This window comes from Sciurus vulgaris (genome assembly GCF_902686455.1).
Source record: "Sciurus vulgaris genome assembly, chromosome: 7".
In the NCBI taxonomy this organism is placed as follows: Eukaryota; Metazoa; Chordata; class Mammalia; order Rodentia; family Sciuridae; genus Sciurus; species Sciurus vulgaris.
Genome location: NC_136467.1, coordinates 129,701,906 through 129,726,624, shown reverse-complemented (window position 1 = coordinate 129,726,624; position 24,719 = coordinate 129,701,906). Strand labels below are relative to the sequence as shown.

At 35.0% G+C, this 24,719-nt stretch overlaps 1 protein-coding gene across 6 annotated transcripts; it reads right to left on the bottom strand.

The window, feature by feature from the left end:
* Positions 1 to 2,047: 2,047 nt before the first annotated feature.
* Positions 2,048 to 24,715, bottom strand: SCAND3 (SCAN domain containing 3). Of its 6 annotated transcripts, none has more exons than XM_079148834.1 (5): positions 23,750 to 23,888; positions 22,432 to 22,495; positions 11,230 to 11,377; positions 6,474 to 7,966; positions 2,048 to 5,221 (listed from the first exon to the last, which is right to left on the bottom strand). In XM_079148834.1, the coding sequence occupies exons 2-5, from the start codon at positions 22,453 to 22,455 to the stop codon at positions 3,305 to 3,307; spliced, it is 3,582 nt and encodes a 1,193-aa protein (XP_079004960.1). In that variant the 5' UTR covers positions 22,456 to 22,495; positions 23,750 to 23,888; the 3' UTR covers positions 2,048 to 3,304. The 6 variants fall into 6 exon arrangements, with proteins under 6 accessions (XP_079004960.1, XP_079004962.1, XP_079004959.1 ...); XM_079148836.1 differs by lacking the exon at positions 23,750 to 23,888 and adding an exon at positions 12,902 to 12,924 and having other exon boundaries at positions 22,338 to 22,442; XM_079148833.1 differs by lacking the exon at positions 22,432 to 22,495 and having other exon boundaries at positions 23,750 to 24,715.
* Between the last annotated feature and the right edge of the window lie 4 nt (positions 24,716 to 24,719).

Genomic DNA, 24,719 nt, shown 5'->3' with positions numbered 1-24,719 from the left:
GCTCTTTGGTCAACACAGAAGCGCTACCATTACCTCCCAAACGCCGTACTTCTTATACTAACCAATTGTTGGCTCATGAGTTTATTGAAGCTCTGCTTGAATCACAAAATCTTAGTCCCAGAAAAATCTCAGCATTAGTAATAACCTTTACGTGTTCTTCTGCATGGGACAGAGTTTGAAGCAACAATTGAATCCCTGTTCTCAGCAACTGGACTGTTGAATTCCCCAGCAAGAGATGCTCGGTGGGGTCACGCCCTGGCCACTTGCCGCTCCACCAAAAGAGGTCGAAGCAGGTTAATGTTTGCTCAGGAAGCAACTTAGTAATTACGCTTAGCTTACTCCTTCCTTTCTTTTTATGTTTCGTTCTGTTTTAATGGGAACAAGAGGGAACTCGTTGGAATTCTGCCTTTTCAGGTTAAGAAGGGGCGAGGGGAAGGCGAGGTTCTTACGATCAGTTATCTCCTTTGTTCCTTTTTAACGCTAAAGTAAGATTCACTAAAAGTGGTGGTACGAAAAGGCCCTACTGGGATTCGAACCCAGGATCTCCTGTTTACAAGACAGGCGCTTTAACCAACTAAGCCATAGAGCCAAGCGACCCGGTGGGGTTGCAGACTAACATTTATTTAATTTCCAGTGCCCATGGTCTTGATCATTTATTTAAGAATTTTAAATTTTTTAAAAATTATTATGTATCTTATTTCAATTTTGAAATGACTGAGGAAGTCATCTGTTGAGACAATCCAGGCATTTCCAATCTCAGTTCTTTTTCTATGCCCATCAGGAAAGTTTTACCGAGTTTCTCAGTTCTCTCAACATCTCCTTTCCTAGATTTCTGCTCTCATGATCCTCCTCCGACAGAGAGCCCTATATAGGGCTCTCTGATACTGACTGAGTCTTTGGGGGAGTTTGGGATTCTGAGACAAAACACATGACAACTCGGACGGCCTGCAGGGAAATCCTGCCTTTTGAGTCCTGAACTTTCCAGACGCCAGTCTTTAGGGCCAGAAATTTGTGAATACTTATAAGCAACAGGAGTAGGATGCATTCGCCCTATTTCAGTTTCCAACTCTTCCCTTGAAAGTAGCTGTTTGCAGAACCTTTTTAACTTCTTATAAGCTTTGAAAAAATTCTGCTGATTATTTACCTAAACTCTAATGTATCATTTTCTTTTTAACATCCTCTCTTCAGAATTAGGGACAAATTCTAAAAAGTTTTGCCTACACACACACACACACACACACTTTAAAAACAAAAACAAAAAATAATCTTTCAAATTGTCCCTTGTGTGAACCAAAGAATGATTGACAGAGGGGGAAAAAAAGACATGGCAAACCAAAAAATGTCTCTTGGGTTTTGCTCCAAAGTAACACATTAACTCTGCTCAGAATTAATTTTAAGGCCAAACCTTATGTCTGTGGAGTCTGAGACAGTGGGGAATGGTAATCTTGCCCAGGAAGGAAAAATACTTCTGATACCACAGCTACTACCCAGCATTGTTTCTTATTTGCAAAACTCAGGGTATTTTTTTTTTTAAGTTTTTTTTTTTTCTTTTATGTATTTATCTCCTTTTGTTGAAAATGTTAAATCTTGTGGCTTTTGACATAGTTTTGAAAACATAAATATCAATGTTTCAAAGATGAACTGGACTGTGTGGGCACTATGGAAATCCAATCAATATAATCTATTGTTGGTATCTATGTGGGAAGAGAAGGCAAAAGAACGGAAAATAAGACTGCAGTTAACCAACAGGAGTAAAAACAAGGTGCCCTTGATCTCAGTTCCCAGTAGTCCTGGTCCTACTTTAGTTGCCCTCCCCACTGCCAGAATTGAGGAAGTCTTGCTACTCAATGTGTGGTTTGTGGACAAGGAACATTGGCACCATCTTGGGGTTTGTTAAACATGTGAAATTCTGAACCTCATCCAGACCAACAGAATCAGAATCTGCATTTTAACAGCCTCAAGTGATTCATATGCACATTCCAGTTGAGCATATATTTATAGAAATAAATATAATGTAAAATAAAAATTTTACATTGGAAACACAATACTTTATTTAAGCAATAAAACAAGTGGTAAATGGTTTAATCACATAGGAGAGAAGGTACGTAAGTTGTGGGTTGGAGGAACCAAACCACTTTCTAAATTTATCCACCATTATCACTTTTTTTTTTTTTTTTGTTTCTCGAGAAAGTCATAAGATTTTATTAAAAGCAACACACAATAAAACATAATCCAGCTAAGATTTCAGAACTGCATGTGAATGTTTCTTCTACTTTCAAAGCAAAAACACTTAAGATATTATTGACATTTTATATCACTAAGTATCTTTCTCTTCTTTGTTACATTTCTTTGAGAAGCAGCATATGTGTAAGTTATTACCTTGACCAGGAAAAGACTATCATTTTCTGGCAAATATACAAGATGATTGCTGATAACTTTTAGCAAATGTGCACATATAAATGTGTACATATTTTCAAAACTGTCATCTTTTACCCTAAAGAATCTACCCTGTGCTAATAGTCTATTTTCAGTCAGAAGTGAGTAGACAGATATAAGAACAGAAATGTGTGACATTTTTTTCAAATCACCTCTAAATAGAAGTTGTCTGATGTACTTGAGATGGTAATAATACCTAACTTTGTCCTAAGCACCTTGAAGACAATAGCAAAGTCTAAAAACCTTCTAACAAACTTGTCACTATGGCTCAATCCCGCATACTTTTTTATAAACCAGAATTTGTCAATACGAATTCAAAGCTTTAACACAATTATAAGTGTTTCCTCTACCTTACCTACTAACACACTAGGTAATCATGTAGATACAAAAACTTACTTAACATTGACTTCAAATCTCCCCACGGAATCAGCTTAACTAATTTAACATCTTACTGACCTCCTTTGCATTTGAATTCTAATCCTACCCCTGAATTCAATCTTCACTGACTTACTCTGCCATTTCAAAGAAATCATTCCCCATCCTGAAGTTGTCCTACAATCTTAACATACTAATGAAATACAATAATAAAAAAGACATATAAAAGATAATTTTTAAAATATTAAACAAATTCAAAATTATTTTAATAAGTATAACAAATATAACAGGAAAAAATTATAAAATTATACAAAGTCCTCATTGAAAGTGTACATATAGGCAAATTATCTAGAAAATTGCTATTTTACTCATAACTTTACATTTCCATAATTGTAACTAAACAAAGTTTAAAGTGCTATAGTGAATTCCTCACACTAAATGCCTACATGCATATTTTGAACAACCACCTTGTATATATCAATATTTAAAGTTTTTAATGTGATAAGTGAGCCTGTTTCTTGCTTGTTAATTTGTCTAATCTAGGTTGAATTGATGACAATGCTACTCTCAGGGGATAATGTATATTTAAACTATTTCTATGTTTTGTTTTTATAACACTTAAAGTAGAGAATCCCGTCTCACAGAGGTGTGTTGAGGGGAATAAAAGAAGATATTTTAAAGCAATCTCAGCAAGCTCAGGATATTCATTTTTAACTTTTATCCAAAATGAAGCAAGTGATGCTGTATTTTCAAATTTTATTTTCAATCCTTCATCAGTAGCCAGTTTCAACAACTTATCATGTAGAGTTACCGTTAAATTTAAACTATTTTTTGATGAAAGAAATGGGTTTTGGATCCATGAATTTCCTATGCGTGGATCTTCTTTGGATGGAAAATAAAATTCGAGAAACTCTAACAAATGTCTAAGATGTTCACTGATAATTTTTTGCAGATGTGCAATATCAAGATCATGACCTACTTCATTTATGACTGTTGTTAAATTATGGAACATATCATAACAATCTGTAGAAACTCTGTTTTTCCAACTTTCTAGCTTTTGTTTTTGTCCTTCAATCTTATCAGCCATTGAAAAACATGTTGCATTCTTCCCTTGCATAGAAGCATTAAGATCATTAAAAATACTGAAGATATCAGACAAATAAGCAAGTTTGGCTATCCAATTCACATCTTTAAAAAGTTGAGACCAAACAGGTTTCTTGCCTTGCAGAAACACTAAGAGTTCATTTCGTAGTTCAAATATTCTTGACAAAACTTTTCCCCGTGACAACCACCTTATCTCAGCATGCAGTAGCAATTGCTTATGATCAACTTCCATATTATCACATAATAAAGAGAATAATCTTGAATTCAATGCATTAGATTTTACATAATTCACAATTTTTACTATGTCAGTAAGCACACTATGAAGTTCAGCTGATATTTTTTTCATAGCAAGACTGTCCTGATGAATGAAGCAATGGGTCGTTTTACATTCTGGTGCAAGTTCCTTAATCTGGGTAACCACTTTAGAATGTTTTCCTGTCATTGAAGCTGCACCATCAGAGCATACTCCTACACAAAACTTAAATTCCAAGCCACATTTGTTAACAACATAGTTCTTCACAGCTTCATATAGTTCTGAGCTAGTTGTGTTAATAGGCAAAGAGGCTGAAAAAAAGAATTCTTCTTTTATATCATCATCATGTTCAAACCTCACATATACTAACAGAATTATCAGGTTAGCAATATCTCTGCATTCATCAAGTTGCAATGAAAAATATTTTGCTAATTTTATTTGTTCTATGAGTTGGTCTTCCATATCATTAGCCAGTTCCTGAATACGTCGAGCTATGGTGTCATTGGAAAGTGGTACCTGAGCTACCTTCTTTGCTGCTGATTCACCCAACATTTCTAAGCAAACTTCTTTGATGCAGTCTTTGACTAGTGTCTCAGCAATTGTGTACGGTGTTTTAGACTTAGCAACTGGAAGTGCTACTTTATACGAAGCCCGTAAAGCACTAATATTTATATGAGAAACGTTAAACACCTGCTTTGGCTGAGTTTTTAATTCATTACTCTTTCTTTCAAAGAATTCTTTTGGTTGCGAACTTATTTCTTTATGTTTTGAATATAAATGTCGCTTAAGTTTTGATGGTTTCATTGCTTCATTAGCCAGTACATCTCCACAAATAATACATTGTGGTTTTAGTACTTCTCCATCAATTACAGCTACAAAACCAAACTCAATATATGAAGGATCATATTTCCGAGTAAAACTAGTATGAACTCTTTTGGTTTTCACTTCTTCAGGATGATTACTATTGTTACCATTTCTTTTATTACTACTTCTGTATTCAGAAAAGGCATGTCTTTTCTTGACAAAAAAGTCCAGTGAAGTTTGTTTTGCCATCTGCAAATTAGAATTAAAAATAAAATTTACTTCCCTCTTTTAGTTAATAAAGTATAAATTCAAAACTAGACTTGATTAAAAAGATGATATTAAAATAAATTATAAGGGCTAAGGATGTAGCTCAGTAGTAGAGCCCCCACCCTCTGCACAGTTTGCCTAAGGCCCTGAGTTCAATCCCCAATTCTACAAAAATATAAAATAAAACAAAGTTAAAAAGTTATAAAACAGATGTTTTTTATTTTCTAAGCTTTATATCCATTTGGGTTACAGCTGTCAAACTGCATGAAAACTAGCACACACCATAATGTGAACTGAACTGTGTTTAACTAACATGCAACTCCCACCACCTTTTGAACTTAATAACACCCAAACTATTCTATACTCTATTCAGTAATTTATTAAACAGGTGCTTGAATGTTGCTGCAATGTTGAGTTGTTATAAATATTTCTAATATTGCCAATTTTTATACTTATTTCATTAGGGACTGGTAAAAATTATTTGCAAATCATCACTGGTCTGCAAATTGCACTGGCCTAAATCATGTGTAACCTCCATATTTCAAAACATTAGCTCTACCTCATGAAGCTACTGCTTTAAAATAATTTAGGTTTTAAATCATGCTACTTAAATCCTACAACTGAACTCTTTCCCAGCACAAACCCATATCTTCCAATCAAATTTATTACACTTACCCCTTTTAACTATTTGACTCAAAATGTTCTTTCTTAGCTTATGTTCCCACCCAAATTCACATATAATTGAAAAAAGTTTAACATTAAATTCATTTGTTCCCAATTCATTCTTCTGTAGAAGCATACCATCTGTCATATACACTATTTATCTTCTCACTCTTAGCTTATTCATCACATGAGAAATGCCTGACATCACACTGCAATAAGAGATACTGTTTATAACCACAGAATAAAAAATAAGGCAGCATCTAAGGTTATAAACTCCAAGGTGAAAAAAATGCTGGGGAGAGACATTAAAAGCAATCTGCCAGGGCTGAGGATGTAGCTCAGTTGGTAGAGTGTTTGCCTTGCAAGCATAAGGCCCTGGGTTCAATCCCTAGCACTGCAAAAGAGAAAAGAAAAAAAAAAAAAAAAAAAAAAAAAAAGCAATTTGCCTATCTTTGGGGAAAATGTATGTAAGGTGGCCAAAATGTGTTTTGGTATACCTTGTCAAATAATCTTATTTATCCTGTTCACAGTAAAGTATGAGGCTCTTACACTGTTTTTACTCAAAACTTACCCAGTCTCCTACTGTGTCTGGTGAAAATGGTGTCTCTGATGACTTAAGCATTTTAGAAGGTTGGACTGCCAAACCTCTTTGAATGTCATTATGTTTCCTTTTCATTGTACTGGTCTCATAGCAAAGACTACAAGTTATTTGGTGACCATGGCCCTCAGTCTCATGTTGAGCAGGCACTCCACAGATTGCATGGACATTTCCCAGACATGACGTACAATTATTGGCACCTGTGCATTCTTTTTCACAAACTACACAGGATAAAAATCTTAGCTTGCTTTCAGAAGGGTTTTCTTTAGCCATATTAGGGGTGATAGAAAGATTTTCTTCAATATCACTACTATCTGTTCCAGTCTCAATGTTTTCTTCATATTGGGCTCTTAAAGTATTTTCAAACTCTCTGTTGGCTTGATTTAATTCATTTTCTCCATGCAGTTTGGCAACAAGTTCTTCAGTTAACTGAGAACGGGACAGGTCCAGTTTAGTTTCAGATCTAAATGTACCTTCACATGGAGTCTGCTGTACACCTCTGTGATAGGGTTGGTTTTGGGTCATCTGAATGAACCACAAAAATTCAGTCCAATGTGGAGAGTTGTTTGTTTGCATCCAGGAGAAGATTCTCTTTTGGATCTCATTAGTTTGTTCTGTAGAAATTTGGCTTTGGCAGGCCTGAGGTTTCCCATGGACAATTTTCAATTCTGGCCAAATATTACTGAGTTCACTGACAATCTGGCTTGAAAATTCCCTCCCATTGTTGGACTGCAAGACACTGGGTGCTCCAATAATTGTAAAAATATCTAAAAGAGAATGTGCAACTTCCTCAGGCCTTTTAGATTTTAGTGACCGCAAAAAATTTAACTTTGTATGAAGGTCTTGATAATGCATAATAAATTTATATTCCCCGTCAGGATTCAATTGCATGTCTATGAGATCTACTTGACATCTTGAATTAACTTCCTTAATTGTTTTTGATGTTAGAACTTTTTTGAGTTTAGAGTTTTTCTGTTGGCATGGTTTACAGAGTGTGAGGTATAGCATTATAACTTCTTTTGTGATGTTCTTATATTTTGCTTGTAATTCTTTCTCCATGCGAGTACGTCCACCATGTCCAATGCTGAGATGTGTATCATGAAGAATGTCAAATAAGTCCTCACTGTGTGAATAATAACGTATTTTATCTGTTTCTCCATTTATAGCCTCAATCAGTTTCTCTTTTCCGTGTACAAGGATAACATCAAATCTAGCCAAGCGCCGGTAGTCAACTGATTCTTTTTTTGCTTTAGCTTTAGCCTCCTTTACTTCCCTTATTAATTGACAGTATTTTGCTTTAGAAAATATCTTCGTATTATTACTTTTGTTTTCTAGTAACACTGCTAAGTTTCTGAAGAATTTTTCTCTCATGTTTTCTGGTTCAATTTCTGCTTCATTAGTATCTAAGCTACTAAGGTTATCACTACCCATGCTTTGAGACATCATGGAAAGCCACAAATATGACCCTACAATATAAAGAAAAAATCAATTAGAATATTTGGGAATATAATTTAAAATACATATGTTGCTCAAGTAGCCAAATTAAGCTTGAGTTGAAAATACAACATGAAGGGGGATAAAATTTTGGTTAGAGAGGTTGATCTTGATGGAATAAAGAAAGGGTGAATGAAAAACACCAGCCAGGAACAAAAAGTTCTGATATAGTAAATAGTAGAAAGCCAGTATGTGACTTACCAGAGTAATATTCAGAGTAAGTCTTAAAGCACTGCTTTACATAAAGCAGGATTCAAATTAATGTTTGTATTAATTTATTTACCATATAAGAACATTTTTTTGGCTCAGAAACTCCAGCAATTATATGGTTTGGATCTAGAATGTCCCTCAAAGTTTGTGTGTTGAAAATATTCAAATAACCTGTTTGTGACTGGATGACTTTGTTCTTTATGTTTTTCTGTTTCCTGGAATGTGCATATTAATTTTTAAAACACAAAAGCTATTAAAAAAAAGTTTGTGTGTTCCAAGCATGGTTCAGTGGTAGGCTTTTAGGCAATGATTAGATCATGAAGACTCTTGTCAGTGAATTAATCCATCGATTAGGAGATACACTACAGGAGGTAGGACTTAAAGGAAGTAGGTCACTGAGGATGAAAGGGTTTATCTTCTCCCTGGTCTCTCTCTCTTACTCTCTGCTTCCCAGCTGCTATGAGCTGAGCAGCTTTCCTCCTTCCACCATGATGTTCTGCCTCATGCTTCATTTCAGGTATAGAGCAATAGAGACAGCTGATCATTTGTCTGATTGAATTCTCTGAAACTGTGAGCCAAAATAAACATTTCCTCCTTTGTTATTGTCAGGTATTTTGGTCACAATGACAACAAGTTGACCAACACAGCAATACAGTTATACATTTTTTTTTAACTCCAAATTACAACCACATTTTCTTTTATTCAATCAAGTTATCTGGCATATCAATATTCTGGACTGAAATTTAAAAAAAAAAAAAAAAACATGTTTATATCAGTTCCCTCTGTGGGCCTTGAAACTACAAATTTAGTACAATTACCCTCATCACTAACTTTAATAAAGTAAGAGTAGCAAAGGAGTCCAAACTAGTGAAAAAAATCTCTAATCTAATATTTTTAAATGTTTAGAATATTCACAATAACATAAACACTTGGAATACTTCAAACTTCAAACTTGGCTTACTAAGTCTGAAGAAAACAATTTTGAAAAAATGAAAAAAAATAATCTGGAATAAGTATATTACCTCAACAGCCCTATAGCCATCTCAAAGGTCAATACTGCTTATACTACCAATTTGCATTTGCATACCAAATATTGAATTAGTAGATTTAAATCATTTTCAAATGCTCAAATTTCCCAAACTAGGTTAAAATAATGATATGTTACCCATGTGCTTTGGCCTCATCTAACCCTCAATAGTTCCAATAAGACTTCTTTGATCATTAAATTTAAGCTTACAGCAAGTTCTCCTTTCCTGAGAAACATAATCTATTCAAAACACATATTAGCACTACAGCATTTTCTTTATTAACTCCTTCAAAGATAGAACTAAGGGCTGGAGTTATGGCTCAGTGGTAGAGTGTTTGCTTGCATGTGGTGAGGGACTGGGTTCGATTCTCAGCACCACATATAAATAAATGAATAAAATAAAGGTCTATCAACATCTAAAATAATATTTAAAAAAAGAATTAATAAGATACTAACTTTATAACAGGGATCACAAATTTCTCTAGTATCTTCTCAAAAGTGCTTAATAGTTAGGGCGCGGTGATGCATGCCTATAATCCCAGCTGCTGGGGAAGCTAAGGCAGGATTGAAGCTGAGGCAGGATTGCAAGTTCGAGACAAGTCTGAGCAATTTAGCCAGAACCCATTTCAAAGTAAAAACTAAAAAGGGTTGGGGGTATCCCTCAGTTGTAGAGTGCTCCTGTGTTCAATCCCCAATACCAAACAAAAAATGTGCTTAATAAAATTTGATTGACTGTTGGGCATGCTTGTAATCCCAGTGGCTCAGGAGGCTGAGGCAGGAGAATCTCAAGTTCAAAGCCAGACTCAGCAACTTAGCAAGGCTCTAAGCAACTCAGTGAGACCCTGTCTCTAAATAAAATACAAAAAAGGGCTGGAGATGTGGCTCAGTGGTTAAGTGCCAGTATCAAATAAATAAATAAATAATAAATAAATAAATAAATAGATTTTTGACTGACTAACTCTAAAATGAAATGACAACATTCAAAAGTGCTATCTTAAAATGTAAATAAAGGGCTGGGGTTATGGCTCAGTGGTAGAGCACTTGCCTAGCATGTGTGAGGCCATGGGTTTGATTCTCAACACTGCAAGTAAATAAATAAAACAAAGATCCATTGATAACCCAAAGAAAAAATTTCTTAAAAAAATGCAACTCAAAAACCATTCTATAAACAGTATTTCTTTCCATGCTGATTCATTTTGTGCCATGCTATGGAACTATGAGCAGAAAAGTAAGGGAAACAAGGATGAATTTGGGGAGGAAATGCAGGTCAGTGTAAATGAGAATCATAGCTCATAAAGTTAGAATCAATATGGATAAGTCTAGGAGGAACAGGAAACAGGGACTTGTTAGGGCTGTAAGAGGAAAAAACATTTTATCCATTATCCTTAATTAAAAAAAAAAAAAAAAAAAAAAAAAGGGGGGCTGGGGATATGGCTCAGATGGTAGAGTGCTTGCTTTGCATGCACAAGGCCCTGGGTTCAATTCCCACCACCAAAAAAAACAAACAAACGAAACAAACAAAAAACACTCCAAAACCCAGAACCAGGCCAGTTTAGGCATGCTCCTGCTTCTATTACACATTACACCCTTAAGAGACCTCAGAAAACTAATGTTCTCTTCAGGAGAATTCTAAATGATATTTTCAAGTCATTATGTGAAAAAACTGGGGGTAAGGGCTACAGTACTGGGACTTAGGGTGACACTGACAAGTATTATTTATGTACAGAGGTATCTCTGATTTATCCATAAGTACTAAATTAACTCCATGGCAGAGTACTCATGGAAAATCTTATGTTCAACTATTTTTTGATATTATCACCTGACTACTTAATTCAACTTCTTTAAAAACATTATACTTCACTGATTATTTATACTTGATTTTTCCTTCAAGTACATTTCAGAAACTGAAATACAAAGAGTTTTGATAAACTTTTCAGTGACTAGACGTCCCCCCTCCCCAAGTCTCTCGTATCTTTCCCAGGTCTAAATTATCCTCACCATTATCTTGAAGTGGATGTGGTTCTGGAGATTCACATTCCATTCTGTCTTCTACAGATCGGAGCTGAGTACCTAAGGACTCCTTTCGGAAATCCAGAGGCATTATTTCTTCCATAGGAACTTCCTGCTCATATGTGCCTTGTGGGACCTGAGGACAAATAGGTACATTTGGTAATTGATATGATTACTGCACAAACCCTAGGTAAACCTCAATACATTCTTCTACTGAAACAGAATGTTAAGAAGAAAGGTAGTCTTCACTAAAATCTTAAGAGGAGTGCAAGATAGTGCTTTAAAAAAATAACTGGATTAATAAAGCCAAAGCCATAAATCAAAAACTGTCTTCATTGTATGGAAGTTAATACCATTCCTGTTCTGTTTGAGGGAATACCAATGCAAGCAATTAAGGCATATCTCCTGAATTGTTATAACTGAAAGAAAATTGTAAATGTGTTCAGTGTGATTTCATTAAGAGTAAATATTTTGGGGTGAGGAAAATTATCTAATAGAGATTAATGAGCTATTTAACCCAGGAAGGAATCCAACAGTTGAATAGGACAAAGGTAGAAAATATTAACCTAATGTATTATGGATGAGGACAAAATGACAAAATTGGTTAACTGCATTGGGTAGGAAAAAAGAAACAATCTTCTCCTTAGACTAGTCATTTATTATATGGTTTATAATTAAATATCCCCAATTGCCCCAAAAACACATTTATAGCTTTTAAAAAATCCACAATCCACTCAATATTTATACATCATATTTAGCTATATTTCCTCTTCTTCTTTTAATCAGAAGTAGTTTCCTACTTTTTATGACATTAAATTTGGAAGTCAGAACGAGCTGTGTTATAGAATATCCCACATTAGGAATCTGATTTGTTTTTTCACAAGTAGATTTTGGTTAGACATGTTGAAAGAATACTATATGATGTGTAGTTTTGTGTCACATCACAAGGTACTTTCTATGGGGTTCACTGTTGATAATACTAAATTTTATTGCTTGGTTAAGGCAGTGACCACTAGACCTATCCACTTGAAAAATAATTTGTTCCACTATAAATTATGTCAGTCATAAGTCATGGGATGATAATTTGGGACTATGTGAATATCTTATTCCCCAATGGTTTTAGCATTTGTTGCTGATTGTTGCCTAAATCAGTTTTTATACTGGGGGTTGCAAAAATGGTGACTTCTTTTGTAATTCTTTTTATACCTATTAGCTAGAAATTTTCTCTAAAGTTTTGTCCTTTCACCTTTACCATTTTAAAAAGTTATTACTGTAACTATCGTATTTCCATCCCTAATCACTTTGATGCTCAGACTGCATCAAACTTGGTCAGTGGAAGCCTCTTTAAGCTGCCTCCTACATCATTCTAACATAATTCCACTAGTTTTCTTTTGTTATTGTTTTAGTATATCCTATGCTATTCAAGGCCCACATTTATTTTCCCTATCCCAGACTTGGTTTCAACTATTTTTCCTGTGGTTTTTTTTTTTTTTTTTTTTTTTAAGAGAGCAACGGTGTTTAGTAACAAAAACTCAGTAGAATGTAGGCTTATTGTTAATGAAGTATCATCACCTCTAGGCCCTTTTCATGGTTAGAGCTGGTACATACATTTTTCAAAAAGTGAATTCAATTTAGTTTCATGCCTCAGGGTTTTCCTTACCTTTCCACTTTCCATTTTCGTATCTGCTCTCACAGTTAAAAAAAATGAAATAGTTCAAAACAATGTAAATATATGTATTCATTTGCTCTAGCCTACAAGAATCACAGAATCACTTCCAAATTACTTCCAACAACATACCTACTAAGTAAAATTTGACATATATTTGTAGATTATATATCCATAAGCAGTATCCCACTAAGAATATATGTCAGAATACTGTGTTCAAACCACCTGAATTGTTTTTATTTTGTAATTACTTTGAGATAGTTAGGTTCATTTCTGTTTAATCATTTCAAATTTATTTTTACTTAAAACATTTACATAGTATTAAAAAATCAAAATATATGTTGAGTAGTCTTCCTCATATTCACACAGCCTGCAATCTACTCTCACCCATTCCCATAAGAAACAATAAACATCATATGTGAATACACATGTATGTTTGCACATATATGCATGTGTATGTACTTCTGTGTATATGTAATAGACACAAATCAAATACAATGTGTGTACTTATTTCTTCTTTCATATTATATATACTGGTGCACATCTTCCTTTTGTCACTTAATATAAAATATTGATTGAAAATCATTTCATACCAGTTCATAGATACCTTCCTCGGTCTTCTTTTAGTTCACATAGGATCATATTATATTGATGTACCATAATTTATTCAATCACTCATGTGAGTGGGCATTTAAGTTGTCAACAATATTTTTCTTTTATAAATAATTTAGCAGTGGAAAAACTATTTCTTATTTGTAGACATGTATTTTCAAAGTAAATTCCCTGAAATGATATTGCTAGATCAAAGGATAAATGTGTAAGTTAGTGAAAAAAAATCCCCTCTTTAGGGGTTGTACCATTTTGTAATCATACCAGCAATACATGAGGAAACGTTCTTTTACAAGCAAGCTAACAGACTATTGTCAAGTGGGGCTTATAGGTGAATTTTGCCAGGTTCATAGCTGATAAATGGTACATACCCTGGTGTAATTTTGATTTACTTTTATTATGGCTGAAGTTGAACATCTTGTTATATATTTAAGAATCTTTCTTTCATTTATGAAAACCACTCATGTCTCTTGGCCAATTTTTACTGCATTTCTGTTGAGGAGATTAGCTTTTATCCATGATTCAGTTTGCAAATATTTTCATCAATTTATTATTTTGACTTTGTGAGTTTTTGTCTTATAAAATTTTCATGGAGATGTTGCTACTGGATTTTGAGTAATGATACACAATCAGGTTATAAGTCATTCATGTCTTCTCCTAGTTCCTGTACAATTAAAAATGATAATATTAATCTCTAACACATTTAAAATTACAGAATATGAGGTATGAATCTAATGTTCCTTTCAAATTGGTTACCCTTGCTGGACCTGGTGGTGTACACCTGTAATTCCAGCAGCTCAGAAAGTGGAGGCAGAAGATTCAAAAGTTCAAGTCCAACCTGGGAAACAGTGAGAACCTGTCTCAAAAACAAAATAAAAGGCCCAGGTCTGGTGGCACATGTCTATAATGCAGCAGTTTGGGAGGTCAGCAGGGGGATCAGAAGTTCAAAGCCAGTCTCAGCAACCTAGTGAGGCCCTCTAAATAAAATATTAAAAAGGGCTGGGGATGTGGCTCAGTGGTTAAGCACCCCTGGGTTCAATCCCCTCACAATACAAGGGCTGCTCAGTGTTATAGAGCCCCTGGATGTAAGTCCCCAATACAGCTCCTCCCAAAAGGCTATCCTTTTGTCCTAACATCATTTATTTCCCCTGCCCTGTGATTTGGACTGGCATATTTATCGTATACTATATTTTCAGACATGTTGAGTCTACTTTTATGCTATTGTTTCGTTTTGTTGATCTACCTCTTCATGTGGTCAAAATCAGTTTTACCCAAAGAGGCTTTATGGTACCATTAGTTTCTAGATAACGCTATTTCCCATTTAGTCTTTCCTAGCAATTCTTTCATATTTATTTGCACATCTGAATGAAATTCATGTGTTTTAACCATTTCCTTTTCATAACTAAGCAATTAATTGTTTTTGCTAAGATAGTAGAAATTAATTTTCTGTTGTCTTTAAATTTTGAGTTCAAAGCAGCACAGATTTCTGCACTAGCTATATCCCATTAAATTATTACCTAATTCAAAAATTTCCTTAGAATTCACTTCAGTGGGCAATAGTTGATTGTTCTGTGGACTTACTTCTTTGTTATTTCTAATTAGCAGGTAATTTCTCCTGGACTCTTATTTTACCTGTTTCACTAATGATGTGCTTAATTAAGGAAAAGAGTGAGAAGGAGAGGACATCACTGGTCACAAATAAGTTTATTTGACTGGAATATTCAGGAAAAAAAAGATATTACAGCTGACTTTGGAAAAGTATTGTTGTCATTAAAACATTCGATCCATTTTTTTTTTTATGATAGAGATTAAACCCAGGGGTACTCTATCACTGAGCTGCATGCCCAGTTCTTTTAATTTTTTGAGTCAAGTCTGTTTCCCAGATAAGTCTTGAACTTGTGATACTCCTGCCTTAGACTCCCAAATCTCTGACATTACAAGCATGTGCCACATGTCCAGCTGAAGTGTCTATTACAAAAGAAAAGCATTTGAGTCAGACAGGAGAACTGAAACTTAAACCGAATGATTAGTAGGTTAGAGAATACATAAAATAAATGCTATCTTTAATACAAAAGCATGTTAACCTTCAAATTATCCATATGGCATTGTTATACTACTATTTGGTTAGGTTTCACTTTCTTCACAAATCAGAAGAACATGTTTAGATCTCTAGTGTATTCCTTTTCAGCATTTTGTGTAATTGATTTACTAAATCTTGGTAAAATAAAGGCCTATAAATTCAGGTGTGATACCATCCATTATTTGTGCCAATTCACAAAATGACAGTGTACAACAGGGAATCTTGTAGTAATCCAGGAAGGTGACTAACAGCACACTTGCACAATTGTGAATTTTTGTTGGTCAATTATGCAATACATAAACTGAAAGTATTAGATAAAATCTACTCATAATCTCTGCCATTGTGAAATCTAGTGAACACCTCATGAAAGTGTGTCCAATTACCAATAACCTCCTAAAGACTTCTTGAGAGCAGTCTCTAGGATTAATCACATCTTCATGATTAATTCTAATATTTTTAAACAAGAGATACAGTTTCTCAAAAAGAAAACCTAGTAACTTCCCAAGAACAGAAATTTGAATTTATATTCATCTGGTCTGGACAACAGTGAAAACAGGCCTCATCTCTTCAATTTGAATATGATACCCCTGCTTCCACCTCTGAGTGTGCCACTTAGAATGGAAGTAGCCTGGACATCATACATTCCCGATAAACTTGATTTCTTGCAAATAGCCTTAAGGAAACATACTACACTCAAACTACTTGATCTGCCTTGTGAAATGTTCTTGAGGTCAAGCAAAGGAAAACAATTTGGTATACCAATATATAAGATCTAGCGTGGGAAACTAATTAATTCTAGATTCAGCTTATAAATTTAGTTTATGAATTTGGTTAATTCTGAAATTTTCCTTCACTAGCCTTGTTAAAAGTAACTACTATATGACATCTAGCACCATAAATTCATTTGCTTTTGGAAATTTACATAAACAGAATAATACAACATGCATTCATTTTTGTCTGGCTTCTTTGGTTAACATTGTTTGCAAAATTCATCCCCACTGTTGAATGTAGCAGTTGTTCAATTCATTTTCGTTTTTGTATTCAGTTGTATAAATTTACTGCAATATATTCATCCATCTCATTTCTAATGGGCATGTAAATTTTTGGCAATTATCATAATGCTGCTATATATCCTCTTATATCTTTAAATGTGAGGTACGCTGGCTCATGGAGTATGAGTAAGTGTGGCAGAGATTTCCAAAGTAATCACAACAATTCACTCCTATTAATAGCACATGAGCAGGCTGGGGCTGTAGCTCAGTGGCAGAGCTCCTGCCTAGCACATGTGAGGAACTGGGTTTGATCCTTAGCACCACATTTAAAAAATAAATAAATAAAATAAAGGCTTACTGTCCATCTACAACCACAAAAAAAGAATTAAAAAAAATTAGTACATAAGCATTCCAGTATCTCAACATCCTCACCAAAATTTAGTCATGTTGACACTTTTAATTTTTTAAGTCTTTTCTGATTGGAATAAAATGATATAACTCAATTTGCATTTTCCTAATTACTATTATGTTGTTTATAATTTTGTTGGCCAATTGGTTATTGTTTTTTGTAAAATAGATATTCAAATCCTTTGTTGCTTTTTCTACTGGAGTATGTCTTTTTTCCTATTGATTTGCTGTACTTTATAAGTTCAGATATGAATTTTTTTATGTAATTTGGATTGGGCATAGGGAAAAATGAAATGTTTGTAGGACCTTACTGTTTGGAAGTTATGCTTTCATAGATGTCTTGGATTAATGTTGAGATTTTCAATACTAAGAAGGAACAAATTAAGCAATGGAAAATAATTCCATGGCAAAACAAATAAAGTCTGTTTTAAAAATATACAACTTTAGGTCCATAGTTATACTACGAAAGAAGTTACCATGAGTGCAAACATCAATTATAATGCACAAATAATTTCTTAACCTTGCCTTAGAAATGTTATTTATTGATCGATTTAAATGACAAGTCTTGGAATGAAGTTGTGACATATCTCAACTAAAACACTGTTGACCTCCATGTAATGATTTATTTAAGCTCCCAGCTAAAGTTTATCAACTTCCCATTTGTGTGCACTGAAAAGAAATGGCAAATCAAAAAATCAAAGGTTATCTTATATTTGACAATAAAATGTATTATCTAATGTTTTATGAACTAGGAAAGATGATAATATAGATGTTAACTTATGTATCAGTGACATCTTATTTCCTATGCTAACTGCTAAAATAGGGTTTTCTCTTTAAAAAGAAGGAAAAAAGAAAAGGAAAAAAAAAAAAGGAAAACAGTCCATAACAGTAATTCACGTTAGTCAGTGAAAATGTTTTGCTTTAAAAATGTATAGTAACTTTATACAGATGAAAGATAACTTTATATTTATCAACAGTATCCAATATTATTTCTAATATTGTCATGCTGGTCTCCCAAAATGTATCCTCAACTGAATAAAGAAGTTTCTGAAATGATTTTGGTATGCATAGTGATTCGTATTAAAAAAAAACACACACACATAGTAGAGAAAATTTTCTTGGTCTACCTAACATTAAAGTCTTAGATTATATGATAATAACATTGGGTTTTTATTTGAATTCTACAGATCAGTGAGCCAGCAGAGCCAGGTGGATTCACCAGGTGGAATAAGATGCTTAAAGGGTTAAAGGATTAAAAGTGTGCCAATGGTAGAACTTATTCTGCTGCATGGTTAGAAAAATAGATACTGAACTATACTGCATATAAACCAACATATTCCAAGAGGAAATATTCAACAACATTTGATGCAATGAAAGCCTATGTATATAACGTTATGGTGAGATTTAAGCAATTTGTGTCCTGCTGTTTTCCCCAAATTAGATACACCTTATGATTCTTAGACTGGAGAATACATAAGAAACCAAACCAATATTCTTTTAAAGCAAAATTCACAAAATGGTTAAGAAGTTCCCTTGTTTAATCTTTATAAGATCTTTTGTAGACTGCTTTATATAACATAATTGCATGCATTTGAGTTTGCCTAAATCTTTCCATAACTGAGAAAATATGTTCTGGAAAAGAGAATTACTGCTATTATTAATGTAAGTACCCCAGCTCTTAGGCTAAGGAAAAAACAAATTATGGAACATCCTTCACTGTGTTTGCATTCCCCAATGACGACTCCTCCTCCTTCTTCTTCTTCTTCTTCTTCTTCTTCTTCTTCTTCTTCTCTCTCTCTCACACACACACACACACACACACACACACATATACACACACACACACATTCAGTCTCTTAATTTCTCTACTTTTCCACCAGACATAGGTAGGTCAGAACTTGGAAGGAATACGAGTCTCTCCTGCCTCTACCACATTAGTTTGAAGGGTGACTTGGGGATGTAATAACAAGTTACAAAAGTGAAGTTACTTCAAACTGTTTATGACAGTCATTTATCTTTTACTATGTAATTACAGGTTTTTTTTTTTTTTTTAATTGCTGAAAAGAAACTTCTGGTTGTAAAATGGTGGAGTAAATACTGTTATATTCATTAGAAATGTACATATTTCCATTAAGTTAGGACAATTAACTTACAGTAGCTCAAATAGAGTTTTAAAATTTTTAATTTTATTTATATTTTTGGTACTGGGTATTGAACCCAGGGGCACTCTACCACTGAGCTAAATCCTCAGCACTTTTCATTTTTTATCTGAGACAAGGTCTAAGTTGCTTAGGGCCTTGCTAAATTGCTGAGGTTGGCCTCAAACTTGCAATCCTCTTGTCTCAACCTTCCAAACTGTTGGGACTACAGGTGTGCACCATTGCACCTGGCCAAATAGGGTTTGAATTTTGTCATATAACAAGAAGTTCAGAAGAAGTAGTTGCTGGCACTGGACCACAACAGTTTTGTCAGGAACCCCAGCTGTCTTTATATTTCTGCTCTGCCATTCTTAACATATTGGTACTCATTCTCATATTCATCTTCAACTTAACGGTCACAAGATGGCTACCACAGGAAGTCAGAAAAAAATGGAACTAAACACATCTCTTTCATTTTATCAGGAAAGTAAATCTTTCCTAGAAAACATATTTAGTTCTCCCTGCCCATAACTATGTTGTATGGCTAACTCTAATGCAAGAAAAGCAGGAAAAGAATTTATCTAGGTATACTGCCAGCATGAACAAAAACATTTTGTTAGGGTACAGGAAGGGGAGGATAACTGGGTTGGCAGCTAAAACTGTCTGCCAGTGGTTATTCTCCTCTCAGAAATTACCAAAAGACAAGAAAAATGAGAAACATTTAAGCACATTTGGTCTTCAACAAGACTAAGAGATATTCATAAATTCTGAGTCATAGAAAAACTATCAAATATGACCAAAATATGCAAATGTTACTCACTAACACTAACTCCTACTAGTGGCTGCATTTTTTCAACAAAGCTAGAAGAAATTATAAAGTAATAGGCACGTATTATCAGGAAAAAAAAAAAAAGTTTATTTAAAGCAAAGGAAAAAGATGTGCTAGTTAGAAGTGAGAAACTGCCTTACAGGCATTTGTGCTATAATGTAATGTATGAATCTTCTGAAAGAACATGTTTTCTGCAAAACTGTACAAAAACAACAGAATTCATGAGGAAAATAAGGTTAAAAGGTAGACTATCTAAAAACTAAGTTGTTACTGAGCATGAATCAAATATAGTAACTCCAGTATAAATACATTTGTTAAAAAAGAAATTAAGAAATATTACATAGTGTTTCATCTTAGAAAAGTGATGGTATCTTGTTAGACAGATGTAAGGAAAGGGCAAGGGTAAGGTGGATACTATCATCAGAAGCTGAAGAAGCATTTGCACACTTTCCAAGAATTATTGTAATTATTTTGGCTCATCATCTCATTTTTATTTCTTTGGCACTGACTTATAAAAAAGATACCCAGTATTTTTCTGTTTTAACATTTCCTTTCTTTCCTTCATAAAGAAGTTCCTTCTCTGGCTCTAAATAGGACCCTATGCTAATAAGTACAAACCTGCTGTGTTCTGCACTGTGGTCATTATTTTCTATCTACTACAACCATTTTTCTATCATATTTACAGCAGAAGATAACTGAGAAGTGGAAAGGATTTGAGGGACAGCTTGTTGAATTGTATCATTTTCTTCCTCCACACCTTTCATGTGGGCCTCAGCAAATAACTTGTAGTTCTTGTACAGAAAGATCCTTGGCATGAGACTGCAGCAGTTCCTCCAAACTTCAGTCTCAACTTTAAATTCAACCTCCTTTGCAGGAACAACACAACTTGCTTTGATTTGGGAATATTCTCTGGAAGGCTCAAAGCCTTGGAATCATGTATTAAATCAGGAGAAATTTTATGTTACATCCATGCAACCAGGCTTTTGTGAGATTGTTCTAGATTTCTCCAATAATACAAGCCACAAGTTTAGTATTGATTCAATTCCAGAATTCAAAAACTGTTTGGGTATTATCCCCTTTGCACATGCAATTAACATCTTGAATGTTCACCTCAAATAACAATCTTTAAAGTCTGCAACTGCATCCTGATCAAGGGGCTGGAGTAAATAATTTGCATTAGGAGGTAAAAAGAGAATTTTGGTATTTGAGGAAAATTCAGCAACTAGTAGAAGATGGCATGATATATCACTGACAACTCTTTAAGAATTTTATTTTACTTCATATTTATTTACTTACTTATTTTTTTTTTGGATTGAACCCAGGGGTGCATAACTACTGAGCCACATACCCAGCCCTTCTTTTTTGAGACAGGTTCTTGCTAAATTGCTTAGGACCTCACTAAATTGCTGAGGCTGGCTTTGAAGTTGTGATCCTGTTAACTCAGCCTCTCAAGTCTCTCAAATTACAGACACACATCACCACACCCGGTTAAGAATTTTAAAAGAAATTTTTCCTCTTCAATATTTTATTTTTTGTTACAAGGATTGAACCCAGGGGCATTTTACCACTGAGCTACATCCCCAGTCTTTTTTCTTTTGAGATAGAGATCTCGCTAAGTTGCTTAGGGACTCACTAAATTGATGAGGCTGGCCTCAAACTTGCAATCCTTCTGCCTCAGCCTCGAGAGTCACTAGAATTACAGGAATGCACCACCACACACAGCTCCTCTTAAATATTTTATAAAAGCAACACCCAGAAAATCAGTAAATATCTGCCCTGTCATCTAGCCTCTTGTTAGCTCGCTTGTGGGTTGGCAGAAGAATAAATAAACAGGCTTTAGCTTTATGTGTCCAATGGCTCCACAGCATTATAGTCAGTTGAATCTTTGTAATCTTAAACCCTGGAATTCCTGTTTCTCCTATAGAAAGATCCTTGAAGGCATCTGCTTCCAGTAGAGACTGGTTCATCAAAATTGAAAATCTGGTCCAGGTTCTAGCCCCCTTCATCACTCAGATTTCTTAACACTAGGGGAAATGTCTTTGCAACTTCTTCATCTGCATTCACAGCTTCACTAGACAACTTATTTTGGAAAACAACCATCACTAAATCAGTCACTACTCATGGTAAATGAAGATACTTTTGCAGGATTTTCAGTTTTTTCTTAAGATCTCTATATATTACTAAGGCTCTCTCTTTAATTTTGAGAAAGGATGTACCTGATTGCTTCTTGTTTGGTATTCAACCCACATGTGTGGCAAATATTCCATTTCTTCCATTTCTTTGTCTTGTTCTAACAGATTTTGTAGCACCGGCAGTTTTTCTAGCTAGATAACTTTCTTTTATTTTCCAAATTTGTTCTTATTATAAAATTTACCTCCTTATGACATAGGACCAACATCACAGTTTCTTTCAAAATGTTATAATTTCAAGCTTTTCTTCAGTTAAAGTTTTTCTTCTTTTATACTCACTAGCAGAAACTGTATCACCAGCATGCTTCTGAGGCACTTGCAAACCCCTTTGCTTGCTCATTTTCTGGAACACAAAAAATTTTAACAAAAAGTGCACAAAGATGGAAACCAAGCAAACAACCAATTCCAAGACAGAGAGTATGGCCAAGAGCTCCAAAAGGAAGAATGGGGCTCAGGGGGTAGGAGGGTGAGGCATTATGTAAATATTGTATGTCTTTTTGTATTCGGCTACAATCAGATAGTTTGAATTCAGCTGTTCTTATTTGATGGCCCAAAATATCATCTTACTGGGAAAACTAATGCATGAACAAGCACAATACTGACTCACTTCCAGCATTATACTAATCCCATATGAAAGATTCTACATTCCAGAAACGCATTTTCCAATAGATTAGACTATATACAGAAAAATGTCAAAATTAATAAATTTAAAAAAAGAAAAACATTCATATTCAAAAAGAGTTCAGATAAAAGTATGGATGTCATCATTATAGAAATGTAAGGATGCCTGGCAATAGCCATCGTGTTCTAAAATTACCTTCACAGCCGGTAAATTCTATTAAAAATAACTCTAGTGTAATGGTAACAGTCTTCCAAAATTCTTCTAAAAAGAATACTTGATTCAAAACACTTCACATACCAACATCATTAGGTACTGAAAAAAACCCTAGGAAATGCAACTAATCCTTTCATTGTGTAGATGAAGATATATGTCCCAGAGACGTGTAATATGCCCAAGGCTACACAGTTAATAAGTCATGCAACTTATCTTTTCATTGTATAAATGAAGGTATTAAATTCTTAGAGGCAGTGGGACATGCCAAAGGTTACAGAGCTAATTAGTCATAAAGCCTATCATAGAACCCAGTAGATCTTGTGAGTCACTGTTTCCTGATATTTCCAGTACATTAGGCTCCTTTTCCATTTGTCTCTCCTAGAAAGTATTCCTCATATTCTTATGCTGATTTATCTTCATATGTGATAAAAGTAGTGGACTTCATAAGAAGAAATGGCTACACAAGATATTAGTACCTATTTTACAATTGTTCCTAAGGTATTTGCTTAATCTCACAGTCACTAAATAAATTCCCCACTGGTAAGCAATAGATCAAGGTTTCCCATTTGGTTAGGTCATCTACTTATTTGGATCAGCTCTCATTTACACAAGGGCTGTTATAAACATAATTCTATTCATCCAGTCGGGGACCAAATAAGAAATAATACCCAAAACCAGAACTTGCAGCCACCAGTGCACTTACTATATTCTGGATCTTTGCACCCAAATTCTCTATGTAAAATGGCATCCCCAATTTCTCACCTGCTGTCTAGGTTCATCAAGTTCCCTCTCCAAATCTTCCAGCACAGTTACCACCTCCTCTCCACTCTCAGGATTATGCTCATGCACCCACGCCTGGAGCTCCTCTGGCAGAATGGTCAGGAACTGCTCCAGCACCAACAATTCCAGGATCTGCTCCTTGGTATGTATCTCTGGGCTCAGCCACTGGCAGCAAAGTTCCCGCAGTTGGCTCAGAGCTTCCCTGGGCCCAGGGGTCTCCTGATAGCAGAACTGCCTGAAGCGCTGACGAGAGAGTTCCCTGGTATAAGACAAATCCCTCTGCGGGCAGGACTCCTTATCCCAAATATGGTCTTCTTCTTTAACCTTTACTTTGATAATCTCCCCTGGTTCCTCTGAAACCTGGCCAGTCAAGGCTGGGAGGACCCTAGAGGCTGCCTCCATCGAGAGCTTAGACGGTTCAGGGAAAGGCTCTTTACAATTGTGGTCTAAGCGGGGGATTTTACCTGAGCTCTTTTTTCTTTGGTCACGAAAATGTTCTATATAAGAAAACACTTAACGAAGAGCAATTACAGAGGCAGTTTTAAAGGATTTGTTTACGTCACAACACAGGACAGTTACTAAAACAATTCCATTGACAGTGAAGCCATCCTCTGACAAGACCGGAAATGAGCGCAAAACTACTCACTAAAGCTGCAGGATCACAAATTGAGCGACGGGATACTTGCGAAATAGAAACTGAATTTATCTTGGACACTCTGGCCTTAAATAAAGCCTAGGAAAAGGAAACCAGAGAGAGCTTCGCGCGGAAGACTGGGCCCAGGAGGAAAGGGGCTCCCCCCACACCACGAGCTGCCTGATGAGGAGGCCCGAATGCCGCCACGCACAAGCACCCTTCTCCCTTGCACAGCTTCCTGAGGCGCTCACACAGAAACGCGGAGACTTGGGGGGTGGGGCACACACCAGCCTCAGGGCCAGCGCGTTCCCCCCGCCC

Excerpts from the sequence above, each read along its gene's own strand:
- SCAND3 (XM_079148833.1), bottom strand. The coding sequence starts at position 24,169 with ATGGAGGCAGCCTCTAGGGTCCTCCCAGCCTTGACTGGCCAGGTTTCA. Across the intron at positions 11,378-23,749 it reads TTGATGAACCTAGACAGCAG|GTCCCACAAGGCACATATGA; the intron begins GTGAGAAATTGG and ends ATTTGTCCTCAG. Across the intron at positions 7,967-11,229 it reads ACATCCACTTCAAGATAATG|GGTCATATTTGTGGCTTTCC; the intron begins GTGAGGATAATT and ends TTTATATTGTAG.